Source organism: Microtus oregoni, unplaced genomic scaffold, assembly GCF_018167655.1.
Source record: "Microtus oregoni isolate MIOR12 unplaced genomic scaffold, Mior012 000013F_ref0000133, whole genome shotgun sequence".
NCBI classification, from domain to species: Eukaryota; Metazoa; Chordata; class Mammalia; order Rodentia; family Cricetidae; genus Microtus; species Microtus oregoni.
In genome coordinates this window covers 8,774,079-8,793,491 of record NW_024543072.1, presented here as the reverse complement: position 1 = coordinate 8,793,491, position 19,413 = coordinate 8,774,079, and the positions used below count along the sequence as shown (strand labels likewise).

Genomic DNA, 19,413 nt, shown 5'->3' with positions numbered 1-19,413 from the left:
AAGCTGTCGCAGTTACTTTTTCAGCTGAGATAAAATACCCCGATGAAAAGCAGTGTGAGGAAGGAAGGGTTCGGTTAGGCTCGCAGTTCCAGGCACAGCAGAAGCAGGGCGGTCACGGCAGAAGGAGCCTGCAGCAGCTGGTCGTACTGTTTCCCAAGTCAGGAAGCAGACAACCAAGGATGTCTCTGCTCAGCTAGCTTTCTCCTTTTTAGCGCAGTCTGAGACCCAAGCCCAAGCCCCAGGAAAGGAGGGCCTGTTTTGAAAGTGGGTCTTCCCACCCCCCTTAACCTAATCAAGATTAACTTGCAGGTGTGCCAGGAGGCTTACCTCCAGGTGAGCCGGTACCCTGTAGAGGTGATGATAATTTTTACCCATCACCCACATCTCCACCAATCCTATAAAAGCTAGGTAGTCACCGCAGTGTGTCCATTCCACCAGCAGGGTTTCTAGCTTGTTTTACATTCTAGTCAGACATTAATCTTAAAAAATTGTTGGCTGAACACTTGACATTGTCAATTTTCTGTAGACTGTAGCAAAAGTCACGTTTCAATATGCATGTATTGTTAAAAATATGTTTTGTTGACAGGATATGTTCTTGTGGCTCGCCATAAAATCCATTGTTGTCTTCACTTAAAATATTTGCAATAACAAAGAAAAGAAAACAGACAATAAGTTGGGAGTCCCTGTAGCTAAATAAAATCAGTTGCATTAATTAAACTTTGGGCAGTGTGTTACAGATGTCTGTGTATGAGACCAGTTTTAGTTCCAAAACAGCCACGTGACTAAACTAATGAAAAAATACTTGAGCAGAAAAAAATCCTATCTCGACCCACAGTATCTTACCCATATGGTAAAGAGGAGACCCAGTAGCCCCTCATCCCCCCCCCCCCATGTATTTGCAAACTAAGCAGAGATGGAGATCTAGTCTAGGCGTTCCAGTCAGGCAGCAGAAATTACCTAATTAGGGGAATCGCCTCTGAAACTGCAGGATGTGAAAAACACCTCTCCAGCAGCAACTTGGTGTCCCACTGATACCACCTCGTCCTCTTCATCGTCTCCTCCTCTCCCCACTCCACATACCCCCTTCCCCCACTGTATCAAAAGAGAAAAAAATGTTTGCTTTCTGAAATAAAATGGCGGATTGGACGCTTCCTACAGGCAACCCCGGGACAAAAGAGTCAGGATAACAAAGACAGGGTAACAAATACTGTGTTTTCCCAAGAAAGAAAGAAAGGAAAAGCATCAAAAACAGGTGACAGGACAGATGAAAAAGGATGGGAAAATACAAAGGCTAGCTAGGACAAAGACAAGAAGAAGCAATCTATAGCCCCAATCCCCGCAGAGGAGCAGGAGCCCCAACCACGTGTAAGCGTGCCAGCTCTAGTGACAAAAGACTGGCAGTCCCAGCAGCAGGATAAACCCACAGTTCTCACAAGCCTTAATCCAGTGGGGGAGGGGAGATAATGCTTCCTCCGGTGGGGACCCGCTAGGGGCGGGAAAGAAATCTTGCATCCAGTCCCTGCATCCAAAGCCCTATCCAACCCGGTATTTCAGAAGTGCAGTGCTATACCAGGTGCCTGGTCGAGAAAGGACCTATTGTTTGAGACGAGGCTACTATGGGACTCCGAAAACAAGGAACAGTAGTCACAAGTCAGCGAAGGTGGGGCCACTCTGCAACAAAAGCTACCAGGCGCAGATGCAAAGAGGAAGGGTCTGACGTGGGCCGGCTGTGAAGTTTTAGGGGCGGGAGCTCAGCGGGGGTGCCCCCTCCCTGAGAACTGAGAGCGGGGGTCCCCACACACAGCCAGCGGGTCCCAGCAAAGACACGGAGAGATCCAAGTCCCGGCTGGCGGATTCCTTGGCCTCTGGAGTTGCTTCTAGTCTGCCACGTAATGAAAGAAAACACCAAGAGCCCAGAGCTGGCAGATGGCTCTATTTCCAACAGAGAGGCTTGCTGCTGGGCTGGGGCTGCGTGCCCGAAAACAGGCAGACAGCTTGTCATCCTCTCCCGGTGCAAAAACCAGCACTCCTTGATTCCCTTCCGATACACTCTTGGACACCTCTAGGCTTGGACATTTGCCACTGCTGGGTGTACAAATTTAAGTGTGTGTGTGTGGGGGGGGGAGGTGTTCTATGGATTGAGAACCTGCCTGACCCACAACCCGCAAAGTTTACTGTGGTCAGCTACAGTCCTCAGGGAAGGGAAACTAAAAGAGTGAATGTATCCCTGACCTCGCAGCCCACCCTTGACTAGGGCAGACCCTCTCTGCATAGGCAGAAGGCTTTTCAACAGGTTTCAGCACTGACACATGACACTCCCTCCACCTGGCAGACTCTAGTACTAAATGAACCCTGAAGGAAGTTTGGGGTTTCCCCTCACGTTTTTCTTTTTGCTATATTATATTTTTACTTTATTTTATTGAAATTTTTATTTAAAAATTATTTTAATTTTTGCTCCTTTTTATCCTTAACTTTTCTTAATACTTTAAATTTTTAATTCATATTTATATCCTTATCATTTTCCTCATATTCCTTTCTCATCTCTTAACCTCATTTCATCTCTTTTCCCTTTTAGTTGCCCCTCCTAATTTTCTTTTTTTCTTTGGTTTTTCCAGACAGGGTTTCCCTGTAGCTTTGGAGCCTGTCCTGGAACTAGCTCTTTTTTTTTTTTTTTTTTTTTTTTTTTTTTTCGAGACAGGGTAGCTTTTTGGTTCCTGTCCTGGAACTAGCTCTTGTAGACCGGGCTGGCCTCAAACTCACAGAGATCCGCCTGCCTCTGCATCCCTAGTGCTGGGATTAAAGGCGTGCACCACCACCGCCCGGCTATCGCTCCTTATTTTCATCTTTTTATTATTACCTTTATCTTATTATTTAAGACTTTTTGTTGGTTGCATTAATTATTCATAACAATGAGTTTCACTATGTCATTTCCATGCATGTATATAATGTAACTTGACTATATTCACCCCAGTTGCTTATCCTGCTGCTAAAACAGCTCAGAAATTCATTTTTTTTAAAAAAATATCACTGTAGGCAGTCATCTGGATAAGAAATACAGCAGTTCGAGAAATTCAAAGAGTCTTGCATTCTGAATAACAACAGCAAATAAAAATTCTAAAAATGAGTGTTCAGCCTTTCCAATAACTCACCGGAAAGCGTCAGAAAGCAGTGGGATAGTGACTTACAATGATGAAAGGGTGCGTGATAGAGAAAGGTTGTAAAAAGCTACTCACTCTGGAGGCTGTAGCGCCCTATGCTGCGAGACTCCCGAACAAGACCACCACAGAGCTGGTTTCTTGTGCAAACACAAAGGGGCTTATTGATTACAAGCTCGCGCTTGGACCACCGTCCAACACTCTGGCGCAGCGAGTGGAGGAGAGCAGCACTGAGCATTTACAGTTTGGGATATATATTTACAGTTTGTATATATATATATATATACACAAGCAGTAGTACAAGTGGGTCACAGCCTTGCCATTGGGTCTTGGGGTAGCCGACATTTAACCTGATTGCTTATGGTGAGCACAGAATTGAAGAGTAAAGTAGTTAAAAATGCATCAGGTGTGACTGAGGCATGTGGTTAGTAGCTGTCATTAACCCTGTGGTTCTTGGTTGTCATCAATCATACGCTCATCAATCTTACCCAGGATGGAGTTTGACTCAATTTAGGAACTTGGGATCATGGAGAGGGCATAAGGGGGGGTGGTCTTAGTTTAGATCAAATTTGGTCCTCACAGAGGCTATTTATTATCATAGCATTACTTAGTTAGTGAATTCTAGTCTAGCTAGCAAGCCTGCCCCAGTAATCCCAGTCTCTACCTCCCAGAGAACTGCGATTACAAGCAGCTGGCATGGCCCAGATTTTGTACAAGAATTCTAGGAATCTTAACTCTGATCCTCACAATTTACAGGACAAAAATTTTAAGCCATATTCCAGCCCCACTAAGAAGCTAATTCAGTCTCAACATTCCCAGAAATACATTTATCATTACTACCTGTTACAGCCCTTTACTAAATGTCCTGTAACTACTTTGTAGATTAGTCTGGCCTCAGACTCAAAGATCCACCTTCTCCTGCCTCCTGACTGCTGAGATTAAGGTGTTTACCACCACACCTGGCAAAATCCATCTTTTAAGTGAAATGCTTCGGCCTGTCTGTCATTCTCTCAGGCTCAAAAATCTAAAGAACCACCTAGCCAACAATCTTGAAAATAACGGCATGGTGGCACATGCCTTCAATCCCAGCACTTGGGAGGCAGAGGCAAGTGTGTTATGCCCAAATCTGTGAAGTTCCCCCAAAGCCAACAAGGAGAACAAGTCCCGTATGTAAAAGCAAAGAGCCTTTATTTTATGCAAGTTTGGAAAGTCGGTCTCTCCACATGTCCAATGTGTTGGAATAAACGGAGAGCCCAGAGCTCAGTTAGAGTTGGGTTTTTATACTAGTAAAGGTTGGGGTGAGGGGTTTCTGAGGTTCAGGGCCGCTGATTGGCTGACATTTGTCTAGGGGTGTCCTGGTGAGTGTGTGCTGGCAGGTGATCCTTATCTACAGTGGTTGGAACTTGGAACATTAGGCATTTCCTTTGGATGGTCTGTTCTTGGGTGGTGGTCGGGTAATCTCAGTTTGTGGTTCTTCCTGCAACCAGGTATTGCTTCAGGATAAACTAATGAGACTCAGGCCTCCATTAAACTTATCAAATGGCTGAGTCCTACTCTGGCAGGTGATAATGGTTGGAAGTAAAGACCTTCCTTTGGGTGATCTGTTCGTATTTAGCTTATCATGGCTGGCCCCCACATGTCCCCCTTCACAAGCACCAATGACAGGACCCAATCTTGGGTGACTCCTATTCCACACTGCCCTCCCTACTTCTCCAGCTGTTTGTTCTCTACACTGCATCTGGATCCCTCTTCCCCATCCTTTCTAAAACTCTACAGGTGTTCCTTCTTTATTGTTGTTTCCTCTTACAGTGTCTACTAATCTGGTCCTTAACGCAACCACCTCTGTGCTTCCCTGATTTCTGCTGCTTGTCTAAAAGTATTTTATTTGTCTGCCTGTTAGAATAATGTGGCCACAGAATGTCTGTGTAAGTATATGGGTGTGTTTTCATAGTATGCTTGCTTTATGTTTCTGGGTGCATGTGTGCTTGTTTTAAAATCAGTAAATCTTATAACTCCAGATTACAACAGCTCTGGAAAAATACAAACACGTGGGTAACCACCATTTTGACCTCACCACCGTCTTGGGTAAGAGTACCCATGTGTGTTAGTATTCTTTAACTTATTAAAATATTTTAATCTTCCTACATTTACTAACATTGGTAAGCTATAACTAATTGGGTAAAATACATGTCTAAATTTAGCTCATATGTCCAGTTTAAATATAACAGGTAATGGTATGGAATACTCAAGTGCCTTTAGAGATCTGAGAGTATGGCATTTAACAAAAGAGCTTCTAAGACAGAGACATGCCAGCTCCCACAGCATCCTTTAGCTCCTCCAAGAAGATACGTGGTGACAAAAGACCTTCGCCTTGAGGCTTGCCTTTGGGTTTGGCAAAGCTACCCACACAGTAAAAAGCGGCCTTCCACCTCTTTAGCCAGTATTCTTCTGAATACCACCTGGGGAATGGATCTTCTCATCCTGCCAAGACAGGTAGTCTAAATCTTCCCCCCACAGGAAAATCTCCGGGCCTCTTGTACTCAGAAGCTAACAGCAAACACTGTTTCTAGCTCTCCAAAGACTAAGGAGAGACTTGGGATTGCCTGTGTAGCTAAAATAGCTGTCTCATTTCTGCTCATTTATCCCCCTTAGATCTGTCTAATGGCATTTGATGACTTAAGGTACTGGTAACTTATTACGATATCTGCTAAGTTTCCTGTTAAAATACAGACAGGTGTGCCTCTTTAACAGGCTTTATAGTCCAGGACTAACAGATTTCAGATGTATCTTCAGAGGTTCAGAGTTTCCAATTCCCTTTAATTGTCTTATAAAATGTTCATATCTTTTAACCTAAAGCATTAGCTTTTTGCTATGACACCAACATGTAAATCTGTTCCAGTTGCTTTACAGGTACCTACAGGTTCCTGTGAAAAAATTCTGCTGCTATCAAAAATCAGGTCTGGTAAAACCTAACAGGATCAAGAACTTATTTTAACCCCACCAATTTTCAAGCATATTTTACAGGTCACTCCTGCTGTCTGGGCCAAGACCAACTTATAAAGAGCTCTCCAGACAATGTCAACACCTGCACCAGCTCCTGGGACTTCACTATTGGTATCAACTCTCCTGGATCCAGGACACCTACCAACTAAAATCTGGTTTTTTCTGCGATTGTGTCCCACTTATAACCCGAGCCTTGTTGGACTCTAGCGTCCAAACACCGAGAAGGAGTCGCCCCCAGAGACCATCTCACACACCACAGCCGATGCAAAAGCATGAGGATTTTATTAATTCTGTCATGACGGGGTCCCCCAGCATTTGGGAAGCCGAGGGACCTCGAATAGCTGGTACAGTCTACTTTTAAAGGGACCACAGATGCAAGGGGGGTTGTTCTTTGACTATTCTGATTGGCTTATTTGAAAGGGCTATTACCAATAATTGACTGGAGAGCTGTTGCCAGATCAGATGAGGTAAGAGGTCATTTTAACCCCATTTCCCAGGGGACCGAACCAAAACATACGTATATGAGTAATTGTTCAGGAACTGAATACGTGCGAGTGTAGCTGTTAGGTCCTTGGTTCCCAGGGGAGGAGGGGAAGCACTATGGCACAGAGGCTGAGAGGATTCAGAATTGTCAAAAATGGCTTCAGGATTGTCTTAAAGTCTTACATTCTCTCCTCTTATTTGGTCAAATATCTCAATCTTGAGATATTAGTAAATTTGGAGGACCAATTAGATCTGTACACCAAAATTAGCAAACCAGTGCTGTTTCCTCATATTAGGGAGGTCCTGCTGACAAGCATAGCCAACAAGACTGTGTCAAGCTGGGGTCAGTACTATTTAGCAAAGAAAAGGCTAAACAGTCACTGCCCTGTATTAGAGTTTGCCAGCAGTGAAGCAGGGGTTGCAGAAGGGTTCTTGGGACTAGGAGTGAGGCCCAGGGCCCTGGCAAGGGGAGCTACCTCAGCAGGGGCTAGCTGGCCCTGGTCAGGTAATACCAAGTTGGGCCCTAGTACTATGGTCATTGGAGGTGTTACAACAACTCACAGGGTGAACAGAATCCCTATGTCTTTCCTTCCTGGATCATACAACTATAAACCCCAAGTATTGCCTGTTAACTGGTTAGCTCTTTTTGTTTTTCTCGATTTCACGGGTGAAAGAGACTAAGTCCTTTTTGTTAACCCTCAACCAGGAGACATTGACATTGGTTTTACATTTTTAGGCAGCACAATAAAATACTTTAAGCCCCCCCCCCCATATTGCTTTTTCTCCCTGACAAATATATCATTCAGAATATTTGCATACAGGATAAAGGTTTCCGGGGGTTTGCTCAGTATCCTTCCAAGAGGCTTTTGCTAAAACATACAGGTCAAAAGTTAGCTGGGGGAACCAGGTATTCAGGGGATGAACTTCAGTGGCTAGCTTTAAGGCTTGCCCAGTCTCAAAGTTAGTTAGGGTCCAGGTTAAGTCCTGAGGATCAGGGCAAAGATCAGCAAGCCTGGCAGAGTCAGGCCTCCTTGAGAGGATTTTGGGTACACTGAAGTTTTCATTTGGAAGGTCCTGTGGAGGTGCAGGCTTGACATGAGATGCATGGATCCAGGCTGCAATACCGTCCACTTTGAGGGCAGTAGGTGTAGGGTCCCTTCCAGCGAGGTTCAAGGTTCTGGGACCGGTGTCTCCGAACGTACACAGAATCGCCAACCTGGAATGGGTGTGAGATTTCCGGGTGCCCGGGCTGGTGTTGGGAGGTGCCAGCAGAGAAGCGGGGAGAGTAGCTTAGTCCAGCGGACAGCAGCAGGGATAGCTAGGGCCCCTTTAGGGAGGGTCTAGTCCGGCCGGCAGCAGCAGGCTCTGGTCAGATAAATACCATTTTATGTCCCAAGTCCTTCCCGACACCCATGGAAACAGTCCCGCTTCTCGCCCCTGGGAGACAAGTGGGGGAGATGTCTGAACCCCCGTGTTTAAATATTTTTTCCAGGGGAAAATCTTTTGCCAGCCTCCAGGGGCAGCTGTGGGGGAGGGGGGATATCCCAGGAGGCTAGCCCTGCTACTAGTCTGTTCTGGCTGTGGGGTGCTGTAGCTTTCCTCATGTCCCTCCGGATATACCCCAGGCGTCAATTCTGGAACGAATGCGAGATTTTCAGGTGTCAGGGTGGCCAGGGGTCCCTACGTCTGGGCTTGGAGATCTGGAGAGCCTTTAACCACACCTGCAGATCGGGTTTGTGAGCAAATGGGTCATGAGGGGCCTTAGGAAACTAAGAGGGGGGTCCCCCATATTGGATCTCATAGGGGGTTAGTCCAAGCTGAGATGGGGTGTTTTGCACACAGAACAGGGCTAGGGGAAGGAGCAGATTCCAAAGGCCAGTTTGGTTTTGTTTATCCTTTTTACCTGTTCTGAACTCTGGGGTCTGTATGTACAATGTAATTTTCCCAGTCTTACCCATGTCCTGACTTTTTTGGGCAACAAGGCCGTTTTACCATCAATTCCGATTACCTTGGGCAGGCCAAACCTCGAGAAGATTTCTTCTTTGATCTTCTTAGTCCTGGTAAGAAAAAGCTTCTCTGCCATCCGGCCGATGTCCCTTTAAGAAGGCTGCTCAGGTCATTCACCATTGCTGCCCTGTCTTCTTCAGCAAATCCTACTGGTGGCACACACCACCAAAACCGGCTCTGCTTGGGCATTGCTGAACCCTAAGCTTTCCACAGTTGCGGTCTGGGAGCTGGGGGCAGTTGTTCTCTGTGAAACTTGCAAGCAGCTTGGGAAGGCTGATTGGAATTGGGCCCCTCCTCGCTTCAGTCAGTTGCTACCTGCCTGGGCAGGTAGCTGTAAGCAGAGTTCCCAAGCTTGGGCTTTGACCAAGGCAGCTGGGAGGAGGATTCAGCCGGCCGTGGCTGCAGAGCCTTCCTCAGCGAGGTGGGCACGGCAAAGGCAGAGAGCAGCCTGCTATTCTTTACAGCCCTGGAGAACAGTAGGGGAAGTCAAAGTCTCCAACAGGTCTTTTTCTAATAAAAGTGTGGGACACTCAGGAATAATCAGCCATCCTTGTGTCCATAGTCAAATGCTTTAGACATAGCGAAGGGGAACTCCTCCCCCCCCCCCCCGTACACCCCAGAATCGGACACTGGACACCTGGGTGTACAGTATAAACAAGGGGGGGAATTTCAGTACTGTCACTGTGGCTGCTGCATAGGCCTCTCAGGTGGGCAGAGCATCACTTCAGTAGCCGGCTGTGCTCGGTGCCGTTTTCCGACCTGCTTCTGCTCAGCAGCTGCTTTGGGAAGTGTCTCCAGCCCAAAGTCCTGTAGGGCTGCTCACTGAAGTCTGCATTGGGCCACTCGGGGGCTGCTCTGTCTGAGGTGCGCAGTCTCTGCCTCCCTATCTGTCTAATTTTTTTCCCTTTACTAAGTCCTGGAGGGAGCATCTCTGCAGTCCCACCATTCTCTGCGACTTGCTACGAATATCGGATGCTGACTGGCCTATAAAAGACATCACTACATTGGCTTGGTGATCTGCTGCCATGGGATCAAAAGGGGTTTACATCCTGTAACCCTCAAATAGTCTTTCTAAAAATCCTGTAGGAGTACTATCAGACCTTTGTACTATTGCTCTTACCTTAGCCAAATTAGCAAATTAGTGGGGTGCTTTGCAACCCCCCCCTCCTTTTTTTAGACCCGCCAACTGGACTCTGGCAATAAAGATGGATCTGCTCCCTACCAGCTGGAGTATTGAAGTCCCATCCTCTATCTTGTCCGGTGATTGGGTTGGCCTGCTGTCAGCTCCTGGGACATTCTTTTTCCCTCTGTGGTTAGGAGCACCTGTAAGAACTGCTGGCAATCATCCCAAATGGGCCAATGAATAACCAGAACAGATTCTATAAGCTTGGTCATGGCCTGAGAGTCCCAAGAACAGGGCTAGGGCCCGACCAGCAGGGCTCCTCAGGAATGAAGTGCTTCCTCTGGGGGAGGAGGAGGGAGAAGTCTGTCATGCTCGGCTGGATATCAGGAAGAACCAGATGTGCCTGGATTCTGGGTTTTTTTCATTCCTGTACAGGAAAGAGAGAAGACAAAAGGCTCGGGGATGGGCAGCCACCACCTCCTCCAGCAGTGGGGCTACTTTCGGAATCACGGGTGAACTGATGATGGCCAGGGGGCCGGTGCCAGGTTCTGAATTTCTGCAGGTGGATTTTAACAAAGACAAACCGACATACAAAAACAAAAAATACAAAGAGACAGACATAAACTCAAAACCAGAAGCAGGTGCTCTCACCACCACTGTGGTGTAGAACTGAAAATATACAAGAACAAAAAGACAGACATAGACTCAAAATCAGAAGCCGCGCGGCAGTAGATCCAAAAATACAGATGGAGGATCATGTCTCCCCTGGTCACTCCACTTGCTGTGGACAGCAAGCACAGCCCTCCTGTGGTGCTGCTGGAAAATAGAGGTGGGGTATGGTTAGTGGAAGGCCAGTGAGGGTGTGCTTTGAAAGAGATAGTGGTACCCCAAGCCCTGTCCTCTCTCACTCTTTTCACTTCCTGACACTGCAGGATGGAAGCAGTTTTGTTCAACCAAGCACTCCTAACTACTTTTGGCCTTTCTGAAGGTCCAAAAAACAGAGCAAATGACCCTTTAAAAACACAGTCTGTGTGCTGGGGATATAGCTCAGTTGGCATTGTTTTCCTGCTACATGCAATGCCCTAAATTCAACCCACAGCACTGCATAGATCAAGTATGATGGTGCAAACCAGCACTCAGGAAGTAGAAGCAGAAGGATCAAAAGTTCAAGGTCATCTGTGCTACACAGTAAATCTGATATATAGGGAGTTCTAAGCTATTCTGGGATACACAAACACTTGTTTCAAAAAGAAAGGGGGCTAAAAATAGTTTGGTGGTTAAAAGTACTAACTATTCTTCAGAAAACCTAAGTTCAATCCCTAGGACCCACATAGCATCTATAAAGCATTTGTAACTCCAATTTCTAGGGGCTCCAGCCCCCTTTCCCGTGTCTTTAAGCACTGTACAGACGTATATACAGGCAAGACACCCATATGCACACAAAGTAAATCTCAAAAACAAAAATACAATTTCTATGACCCAAAACAAATATTTTAAACTTTTAAATTGTTTTTCCTGGTGACAGAAAGTCAACTCTCTGACTTTATAGTTAATTGGAGGCTTTTTAAAAGACTGGTTAAGCTGGAACCAGCTATTCTCGCTTTCTTTTTTCTTTTTCGTATTTATTTGTTTATTTATTGGTTTTTCGAGACGGGGTTTCTCTGTGACTTTTGGAGCCTGTCCTGGAACTAGCTCTTGTAGACCAGGCTGGCCTTGAACTCACAAAGATCCACCTGTCTCTGCCTCATAGTGCTGGGATTAAAAGTGTGTGCCACCACCGCCCAGCTGATTCTTTTTTCTTTAGATGCTACTGTGTGTGTTGTTGGCCACACTTCTTAGAAGTTGCTCTGACTCTGAGGGTGACCCAATTTGCCAATCATTCTTATTGTTTTGTTCTTCAAACTCACTTATATAAGTTAAACTTGTTTTTCCTTTCAACGGACCATAAATTTCATCTGGTCATCAAAGACAGATAATAACCCATATATAAAAAAAAATGGTCCCCAACTTGTTCAGACATCTCACTTGGAGCGGGGGATTGTCCATTGTATACAAGATCACCACTGTGCTTATCTTGGTGAGAAATAGGACAGCAACTTTGAAGCAAATCAAACTTCAAATCCACCAGCTCTGCCTCAATATCTGTGTTGGGGAGAGCGGAGACAGGCTGACCCCAGCAGCCAAGGTGTTGGAGCAGCTCACAGGCTAGACACCTGTCTTTTCCAAAGCTAAGTACACCATCAGGCCCTTCGTCATCAGGAGAAAGGAGAAGATTGCTGTTCACTGCACTGTCCGTGGAGCCAAGGCAGAAGAAACTCTGGAGAAAGGCCTGAAGGTTCAGGAGGATGAGTTTCGGAAAAATAACTTCTCGTACTGGGAACTTCAGCTTTGGGATTCAACAACACATTGACCTGGGCATCAGATATGATCCAAGCATTGGGATCTACGGCCTGGACTTCTACGTGGTGCTGGGCAGGCCAGGTTTCAGAATTGCAGACAAGAAGTGCAGGACAGGCTGCATTGGGGTCAAACACAGAATCAGCAAAGAGGAAGCCATGATCTGGTTCCCACAGAAATATGATGGGATATGATGTTGTATGAGCTGTGGTGGGCTGCATTCTGGCTGCCCTGGCTCCCGCATGGCTAGCTTATGCCCCGAAATAATTACACAGAAACTGTATTCTTTTAAATACTGCTTGGCCCATTAGTTTTAGCCTCTTATTGGCTAGCTCTTACATATTGATCTAACCCATTTCTAATATTCCATGTAGCACCACGAGCTGGCTTACCAGGAAAGATCTTAGCCTGCATCTGTCTGGAGTGGGAGAATCATGGCGACTGCCTGACTCAGCTTTTCTCCCAGCATTCTGTTCTGTTTACTCTGCCTACCTAATTTTCTATCCTATCAAAGGGCCAAGGCTGTTGTAATAGGAGCGACGGGGCTGCATCCAAAGCACCCCGGCCGCCTGGCTAGCTTATGCCCCGAAATAACAACACACAAATTGTATTCTTTTAAACACTGCTTGGCCCGTTATATCTAGCCTCTTCTCAGCTAATTCTGATATCCCGATCAACCCATTTCTAATAAACTGTGTAGCACCAAGATGCACTTACCGGGAAGAATCTAGCCTACGTCCATCCTGGGCCGGAGCTTGATCGCGTCTGCCTCAGAGAGCAGAGCTATCGCGTCTGCCCAGGAGAGGGGAGCATGGCGTCTCTGCTCCAGAGAGCAGAGCTGTCGAGTCTGAGCTCACTTCCTCTTCCTCCCAGCATTCTGTTCTGTTTACTCCACCCACCTATGTTTTAACCTATGAGGCCAAGCAGTTTCTTTATTATAATTAACCAATGACCTTCCTCCATCACAAGGCAGTTTCTTTATTTAACCAATGAAATCAACACAAAACAGAAGACTCCCACATCACCTGGCAAATAAATTGTATCCAAAAGGCCAATAAAAATTTTTCTCAGAAAAAAAAAATCACAAGGCATTGAGTTCCCTGTAATTACAGAAAGTTGTCAACTACCATGAAGGTGCTGGGAACTAAGTCTCGGTCCTCTGCGAAAACAAATGTTCTTAGTATTGAGCTAAATCTTTATTTGTGAATGTATGCACAGCGCCTGGGCTCGCAGCCCAGCACCACAACCGTGAGGTGTCAGACATGTTGTGACACATATTTGCAGTCCTAGGGGGAAAGACAAAGAACCTCAGTTTGGGCCAGAAAGATGGCTCAGCTGGTTCAGCCACTTGCCCTAAAGACCCAAGGTTTGATCTTCAAAACCCACAGAGTCCAAGAAGATGTTCCCACAAATTGTCCTTGGACCTCCATGAACGAATGCACCACTTGTTTCTTCAAAGGCTTGGACTGTGTTACTGCAGAGTTGTTCGTGCTGTGTTACTGCAGAGTTGTTCGTGCACCATTAGCCACAGTGACACTGTCACTTGGACCAAATTTGTCCTAACAGCCTGAGAGCCGCTGCAGTTGTCACTGTTCTCTACAGTCATTCAGCCGCTGTTCTGGGAACAGCGAGGAATAGTTACGGTCATCTATCTGCCTCTGCCCCTGCACACCAGGAACAGCCAAAGACAGAGGACACTGGCTTTTTCGCGTCTCAGGTCAATCACCCTTATAAAACTGCACACACATAGGGGGAGGAGTAAAGTCTGTTGGTTTGAAGGTGAAAGAAGATCCAGTTCCACTGGTACCTTGATAGCACACAGCTCCACCTGATCTCATTCTATTGCTTTGGACCATAGCATTCACCAGAAGCTTCCTGGGGCTCCAAAGAATAGATAGGGAGACTCAATGGTGCCACCTGGTGATAAGAGACCTGCTCAACACTGTAATTGGGAGCTTGCCCCTGGGTATCTTGGTGTCCTGTAAGTATGTAGTCTTGGCTCTTGTGCATTCTCTTGGTGCCAAAACTTTTGTCTCTAAATTTTGATAGCCTTGCTCTTCTGTTCTGAAACCAGTTCTAAAGAGAAAAAGGAAATTGTTAATCAAATCTGCTTTCTAGCAGTGCCCCACAGTGTTCTTTTCCTGTTCCCTTTTCCCCCTTTGTTTTGACACAGGGTCTCCCTATTATGTAGATCTGGCTGTCCTGGAACTCCCTATGCCTCAAACTCAGAGATCCACCCACAGAGCAATGGGAGTAAGATGTGTGCCACCCTGCCAAGTTTCACAGCCATTTCCACAGGAACTTTCACAGGGTAGTAAGAGTCAGCCTTACTGTCTTGCTTCCTGACCTTAAAGAGACAGGGAAAATGAAGTATGGAAGCCTGCTCCAATCAGCCCTGTTGCAGCCTCTGCATCTACACAGAACAAGCCGGAACTGCCCCTTAACACTTTCTAGACACTTCACCTAGCTGCCCCCAGCCAAGATACAATAGATTACAAGCTATATTCTTATGGGTGACACAAAACGAGGCAAGACTTAGCCATGGCATGGTAGGTGTTTTATGTGGTCCTAGGCACATCTGGATTCATTTTTAGCATCCTTAAAAATAATAGCTATAGGGCTGGAGAGATGGCTCAGCGGTTAAGAGCACTGACTGCTCTTCCAGAGGACCCGGGTTCGATTCCCAGCACCCACATGGCAGCTCACAACTGTCTGAAAATGTAGTTCCACGAGATCTGACACCTTCACACCAACGAACATAATAAAGTTAAATAAATAAATAATAAAATGTTTAAAAAAAAGAATATTTAAAAAAAATAATAGCTATACATGAAAATCATGGTCCAAAGCTTTTGCAGGGAAGGGGGTGTGTGGAAATTATAAAAAATATTTTAAGGATGGAGGACAGGTCTGAGAGCACACACCTTTAAACCCAATACTTGGGAAGCAGCAGGTTCTTTCTGTGAGTTCAAGATCAGCCTGGCTGACATAATGAGTTCCAGGATGGCTGGGGCTACATAATGAGATACTTTCTCATAATTATTAAATAAATAAATAAGGGCTTGAGATACACACCCATAATCCTAGCACTTGGAAAACTGAGGCAAGAAGATTCAGAGTTTAAAGTCACTAGTGAGGAACCTACTCAGTTTGCTAAATGATCATGTTACAAATTTTGTGTATTGTTGGTTTCCGAAACAGGGTTTCTCTGTGTAGTCTTATCTTGGACTCACTCTGTAGATCAGGTTGTACTCACAGTCAGATATCCACCTACCTCTGCCTCCCGAGTGCTGGAATTAAAGGCGTGCGCCGCCACCACCACACTTTATTTTTTTTTTAATTTATTTATTTATTAAAGATTTCTGTCTCTTCCCCGCCACCGCCTCCCATTTCCTTCCCCCTCCCCCAATTAAGTCCCCCCCAGCCCAAAAAGCAATCAGGGTTCCCTGTCCTGTGGGAAGTCCAAGGAACCCCCACCTCCATCCAGGTCTAGTAAGTTGAGCATCCAAACTGCCTAGGCTCCCACAAAGCCAGTGCGTGCAGTAGGATCAGAAACCCATTGCCATTGTTCTTGAGTTCTCAGTAGTCCTCATTGTCCGTTATGTTCAGAGAGTCCGGTTTTATCCCAGGCTTTTCCAGTCCCAGGCCAGCTGGTCTTGGTGAGTTCCCAGTAGAACATCCCCATTGTCTCAGTGTGTGGGTGCACCCCTCGCGGTCCTGAGTTCCTTGCTCGTGCTCTCTCTCCTTCTGCTCCTTTAATTAACACAACCGCAAGTGTTAAAGGGCAGTTCCGGTTTGTTCTGTGTAGTTGCAGAGGCTGCAACAGGGCTGATTGGAGCAGGCTTCCATACTTAAACATGGAAGTGGAAGAGTCGGGGAGGGGTTGCACAGCTCACAATCTTCGTAATGTGCAGGCCTAGGAAATGCTGTCTTCATTTTTCCCTGTCTTTTCAAGGATTATTTTTATAATCGTATGTTTGTGCTGCTTTCAACCTTTCAAAGGTACTTCTTTTTTTTTTGTTTCTATTTATTTATTTATTTATTTATTTATTTATTAAAGATTTCTGCCTCCTCCCCGCCACCGCCTCCCATTTCCCTCCCCCTCCCCCAATCAACTCCCCCTCCCTCATCAGACCAAAGAGCAGGGGATAAAACCGGACTCGCTGAACTCGCTGAACGTAGCGGACAATGAGGACTCCTGAGAAGTCAAGGACAATAGCACTGGGTTTTTGATCCTACTGCACGTACTGGCTTTGTGGGAGCCTAGGCTGTTTGGATGCTCACCTTACTAGACCTGGATGGAGGTGGGAGGTCCTTGGACTTTCCTCAAAGGTACTTCTTTTGCAGCAGACAGTAGTTAATGTAGAGACTTATAATTAGTCAAGGTACTGAGTGCTTGTGAGGCCCAATTCTCCAAGGGACATCTACACCAACAAACCCCTCCAAGGCTCAGGAACACCATGGAGGAAGACTGTAAAAGAGTGTAAAATCCTGCCAGGCAGTAGTGGAATATTCCTCTAATCCCAGAGCTCGGGAAGCAAAGGTGGATCTGCGGGTTCAAGGATAGACTAATCTATACAGGGTGAGTTTCAGGACAGCCAGGAATGTTTCGCGGAGAAACCCTGTCTCAAAAAAACAAAACAAAAGCCGGGCGGTGGTGGCGCACGCCTTTAATCCCAGCACTCGGGAGGCAGAGGCAGGCGGATCTCTGTGAGTTTGAGACCAGCCTGGTATACAAGAGCTAGTTCCAGGACAGGCTCCAAAGCCACAGAGAAACCCTGTCTCGAAAAAACCAAAAAAAACAAAAAAACAAAAAACAAAGGCCGGGAGGTGGTGGCACACGCCTTTAATCCCATCACTCAGGAGGCAGAGGCAGGTGGATCTCTGTGAGTTTGAGGACAGCCTGGTCTTCAAGAGCTAGTTCCATGACAACCAGGACTACTCCAGAGAAACCCTGTCTTGAAAAAACAAAACAAAAAAAAAATCAAAACAAAACAAAAGAATGTAAAATACCAAGGAAATATGTTGTGAGCGCTTCTTCCAGCTGTTACACTCGTGAACTCACACTTCAAAGTAGATTTGATTCATTATAAAACAACCATACAGGCTGGGCGGTGGTGGCGCACGCCTTTAATCAGGAGGCAGAGGCAGGCAGATCTCTGTGAGTTCAAGGCCAGCCTGGTCTACAAGAGCTAGTTCCAGGACAGGAACCAAAAGCTACGGAGAAACCCTGTCTCGAAAATCCAAAAAAAAAAAAAAAAAAAAAAAAAACCCAACCACACAGCAGACCTGTGTAAGATCAAGTCAGCATAGGAAGGAAGACAATACTAATCTTCCAATTTCATTTTTCAAGGCAATCCTTTCTCCCCTTCCCTTGTTATATATCTGATCTCTCAGCAGACTGTTCCACCTTTAAAATGGACAGCATTTTCAATCCTAAAATCAACACCTGGAAGTCTTCCTACTTTGTCCTTGCCATAGCTATCACCAGCATAAAACCATCACAGTTCCTATCCTGTGCGATGCCAATAACTTTTAATTTGTTGCTGTTATTTGGAGACAGGGTTTGTTTGTCCCTGTAGCCCTAGGTGTCCCGGAACTTGCTCTGCAGACCAGGCTGGTCTCAAAGAGATCCCCCTGCCTCTCACAGCACCCATGTCAGTCTACAGACTAAAGGCATCCACAACCATTCATGGCCTAAATTTTTTATCTTATGTTGTATGGGTGTTTTGCCTGCTTGTGTATCTGTGTACCATGCTTGTGACATGCCTGTAAAGGTCAGAAAAGGATGTCAAATCCCCTAGAACTGGAGTTCCAGAGCATCAGCTGGGTGGGTGCTGGGCATTGAGCCTAGTTCCTTTAGAAGAGCAGCCTGTGCTCTTGAGCCATCTCTCCAGACCTGGAGGGGCTTACATCCTTCAAGTTCCTGCTTCCAAAGTCCCTCATAATAAGTTATTTTCTATCTAAGCTGTGTCAAATTGAAAGAAAAAAATTGACATGTTAACAATGCCTGATGCCAAGACGTGTCAGCTTTCCTATGATTCTTTGCTTCATTTTCTAAATGGCCCACAAAAGGGCATATCCTCGTGAAAAGCTGCAGAGATCTGACTTACTTCAATCACATACACTGTGCACCTGCACTCTTGGGCCAGAGTTTCCTTGGTTGTGAAATCTGGATAACGATCCTGTTCAAATGATTGTTGAAGTATCTTCAGGTCATCCTTGGTAAACTTATGTCGTGGTTTTAACTTTCCTCTTCCACGCTCTGTTCTTGCTTTACTGCAACTGTCTTCTTTGTCAGGAGAGCCAGGAAAATGTGGAAACAGAAATGCATTAGACATCAGCAGCACCCAGAGATGCTCCAGAGCAACAACAACACTCATTTGTTGACTGACTATTCATAAAGACCTTTTTCTTTTTCTTTTAAAAGAAACAAAAACACATGATGTTCTCATTGGATGCAGAAAAGGCCTCTGATAAAAAAAATCTTACAGCCATTCAAAAAGTCCTGGAGAAATTAGAGCTACAGGAACATATTTAAATATAATAAAGTTAATTTGCAGCAAGTCTATAGCTAATATCAAGTTAAATAGAGAGAAACTCAAAGCAATTTCACATAAATCAGGAACGAGACGAGACTGTACTCTCCCCATATCTATTTGATATAGTACTAAGTTTTAGCTAAAGCACTAAATTGGAAAGGAAGAAGTCTAATTTGTGAATGATATAATAGTATACATACACTAAAAAATACACTAAAAATTCCACCAGGGTATTCCTACAGCTGATAAACACCTTCAAAGAGGTTGCATACAAATAAGATCAGCTCAAAAAATCAGTAGTCCTCGAATATAGAAACGATAAACAGATGAGAAAGAAATCAGGGAAGCAACACCTTTCACAATAGCTTCAAATAAAATAAAATATCTTGGTGTAACTCTAAGCAACTGAAAGATTTGCATGGTAAAAGCTTCAAGTCTTTGAAGAAAGAAATTGCTTCTAGTAGGTGGAAAGATCTCCCATGGTCATGAAGAAGGAGGAGGTAACTAGGAGAGGGAAGAAAAACTATAATCAGGATATATTGTGTGAGGAAAAAAAATCTATTTTCAATAAAAGAAAGAAAAAAAAAGAAAAGAATGGCTACTACTGAAAAAATACTAAATTAGGAGCTGGAGAGGTGTCGCTTCTCTTCCCAGCACCAAGATGGTGGCTCAAGCTGCCTGTGACTACAATACCAGGTGATCC

General features: G+C 45.3%; 1 protein-coding gene and 1 pseudogene across 1 annotated transcript; one reads left to right on the top strand and one right to left on the bottom strand.

Moving 5' to 3' along the window:
- The first annotated feature begins 11,767 nt into the window (after positions 1 to 11,767).
- Positions 11,768 to 12,362, top strand: LOC121455359 (annotated as a pseudogene).
- A 1,524-nt stretch (positions 12,363 to 13,886) lies between these two features.
- LOC121455358 (cytoplasmic polyadenylated homeobox-like) lies at positions 13,887 to 18,551 on the bottom strand. The gene is made up of 3 exons (XM_041663025.1): positions 18,282 to 18,551; positions 14,086 to 14,244; positions 13,887 to 14,039 (listed from the first exon to the last, which is right to left on the bottom strand). Exons 1-3 carry the CDS (start codon positions 18,549 to 18,551, stop codon positions 13,887 to 13,889), a joined length of 582 nt encoding a protein of 193 aa, XP_041518959.1.
- Between the last annotated feature and the right edge of the window lie 862 nt (positions 18,552 to 19,413).

Coding starts and splice junctions, on each gene's coding strand:
- LOC121455358 (XM_041663025.1), bottom strand. CDS start 18,551: ATGAGTGTTGTTGTTGCTCTGGAGCATCTCTGGGTGCTGCTGATGTCT. Junction 14,245..18,281: donor GCACAGTGTATGTGATTGAA/GTAAGTCAGATC, acceptor TTTTCTCTTTAG/AACTGGTTTCAGAACAGAAG. Junction 14,040..14,085: donor AGCAGGTCTCTTATCACCAG/GTGGCACCATTG, acceptor AGCCCCAGGAAG/CTTCTGGTGAATGCTATGGT.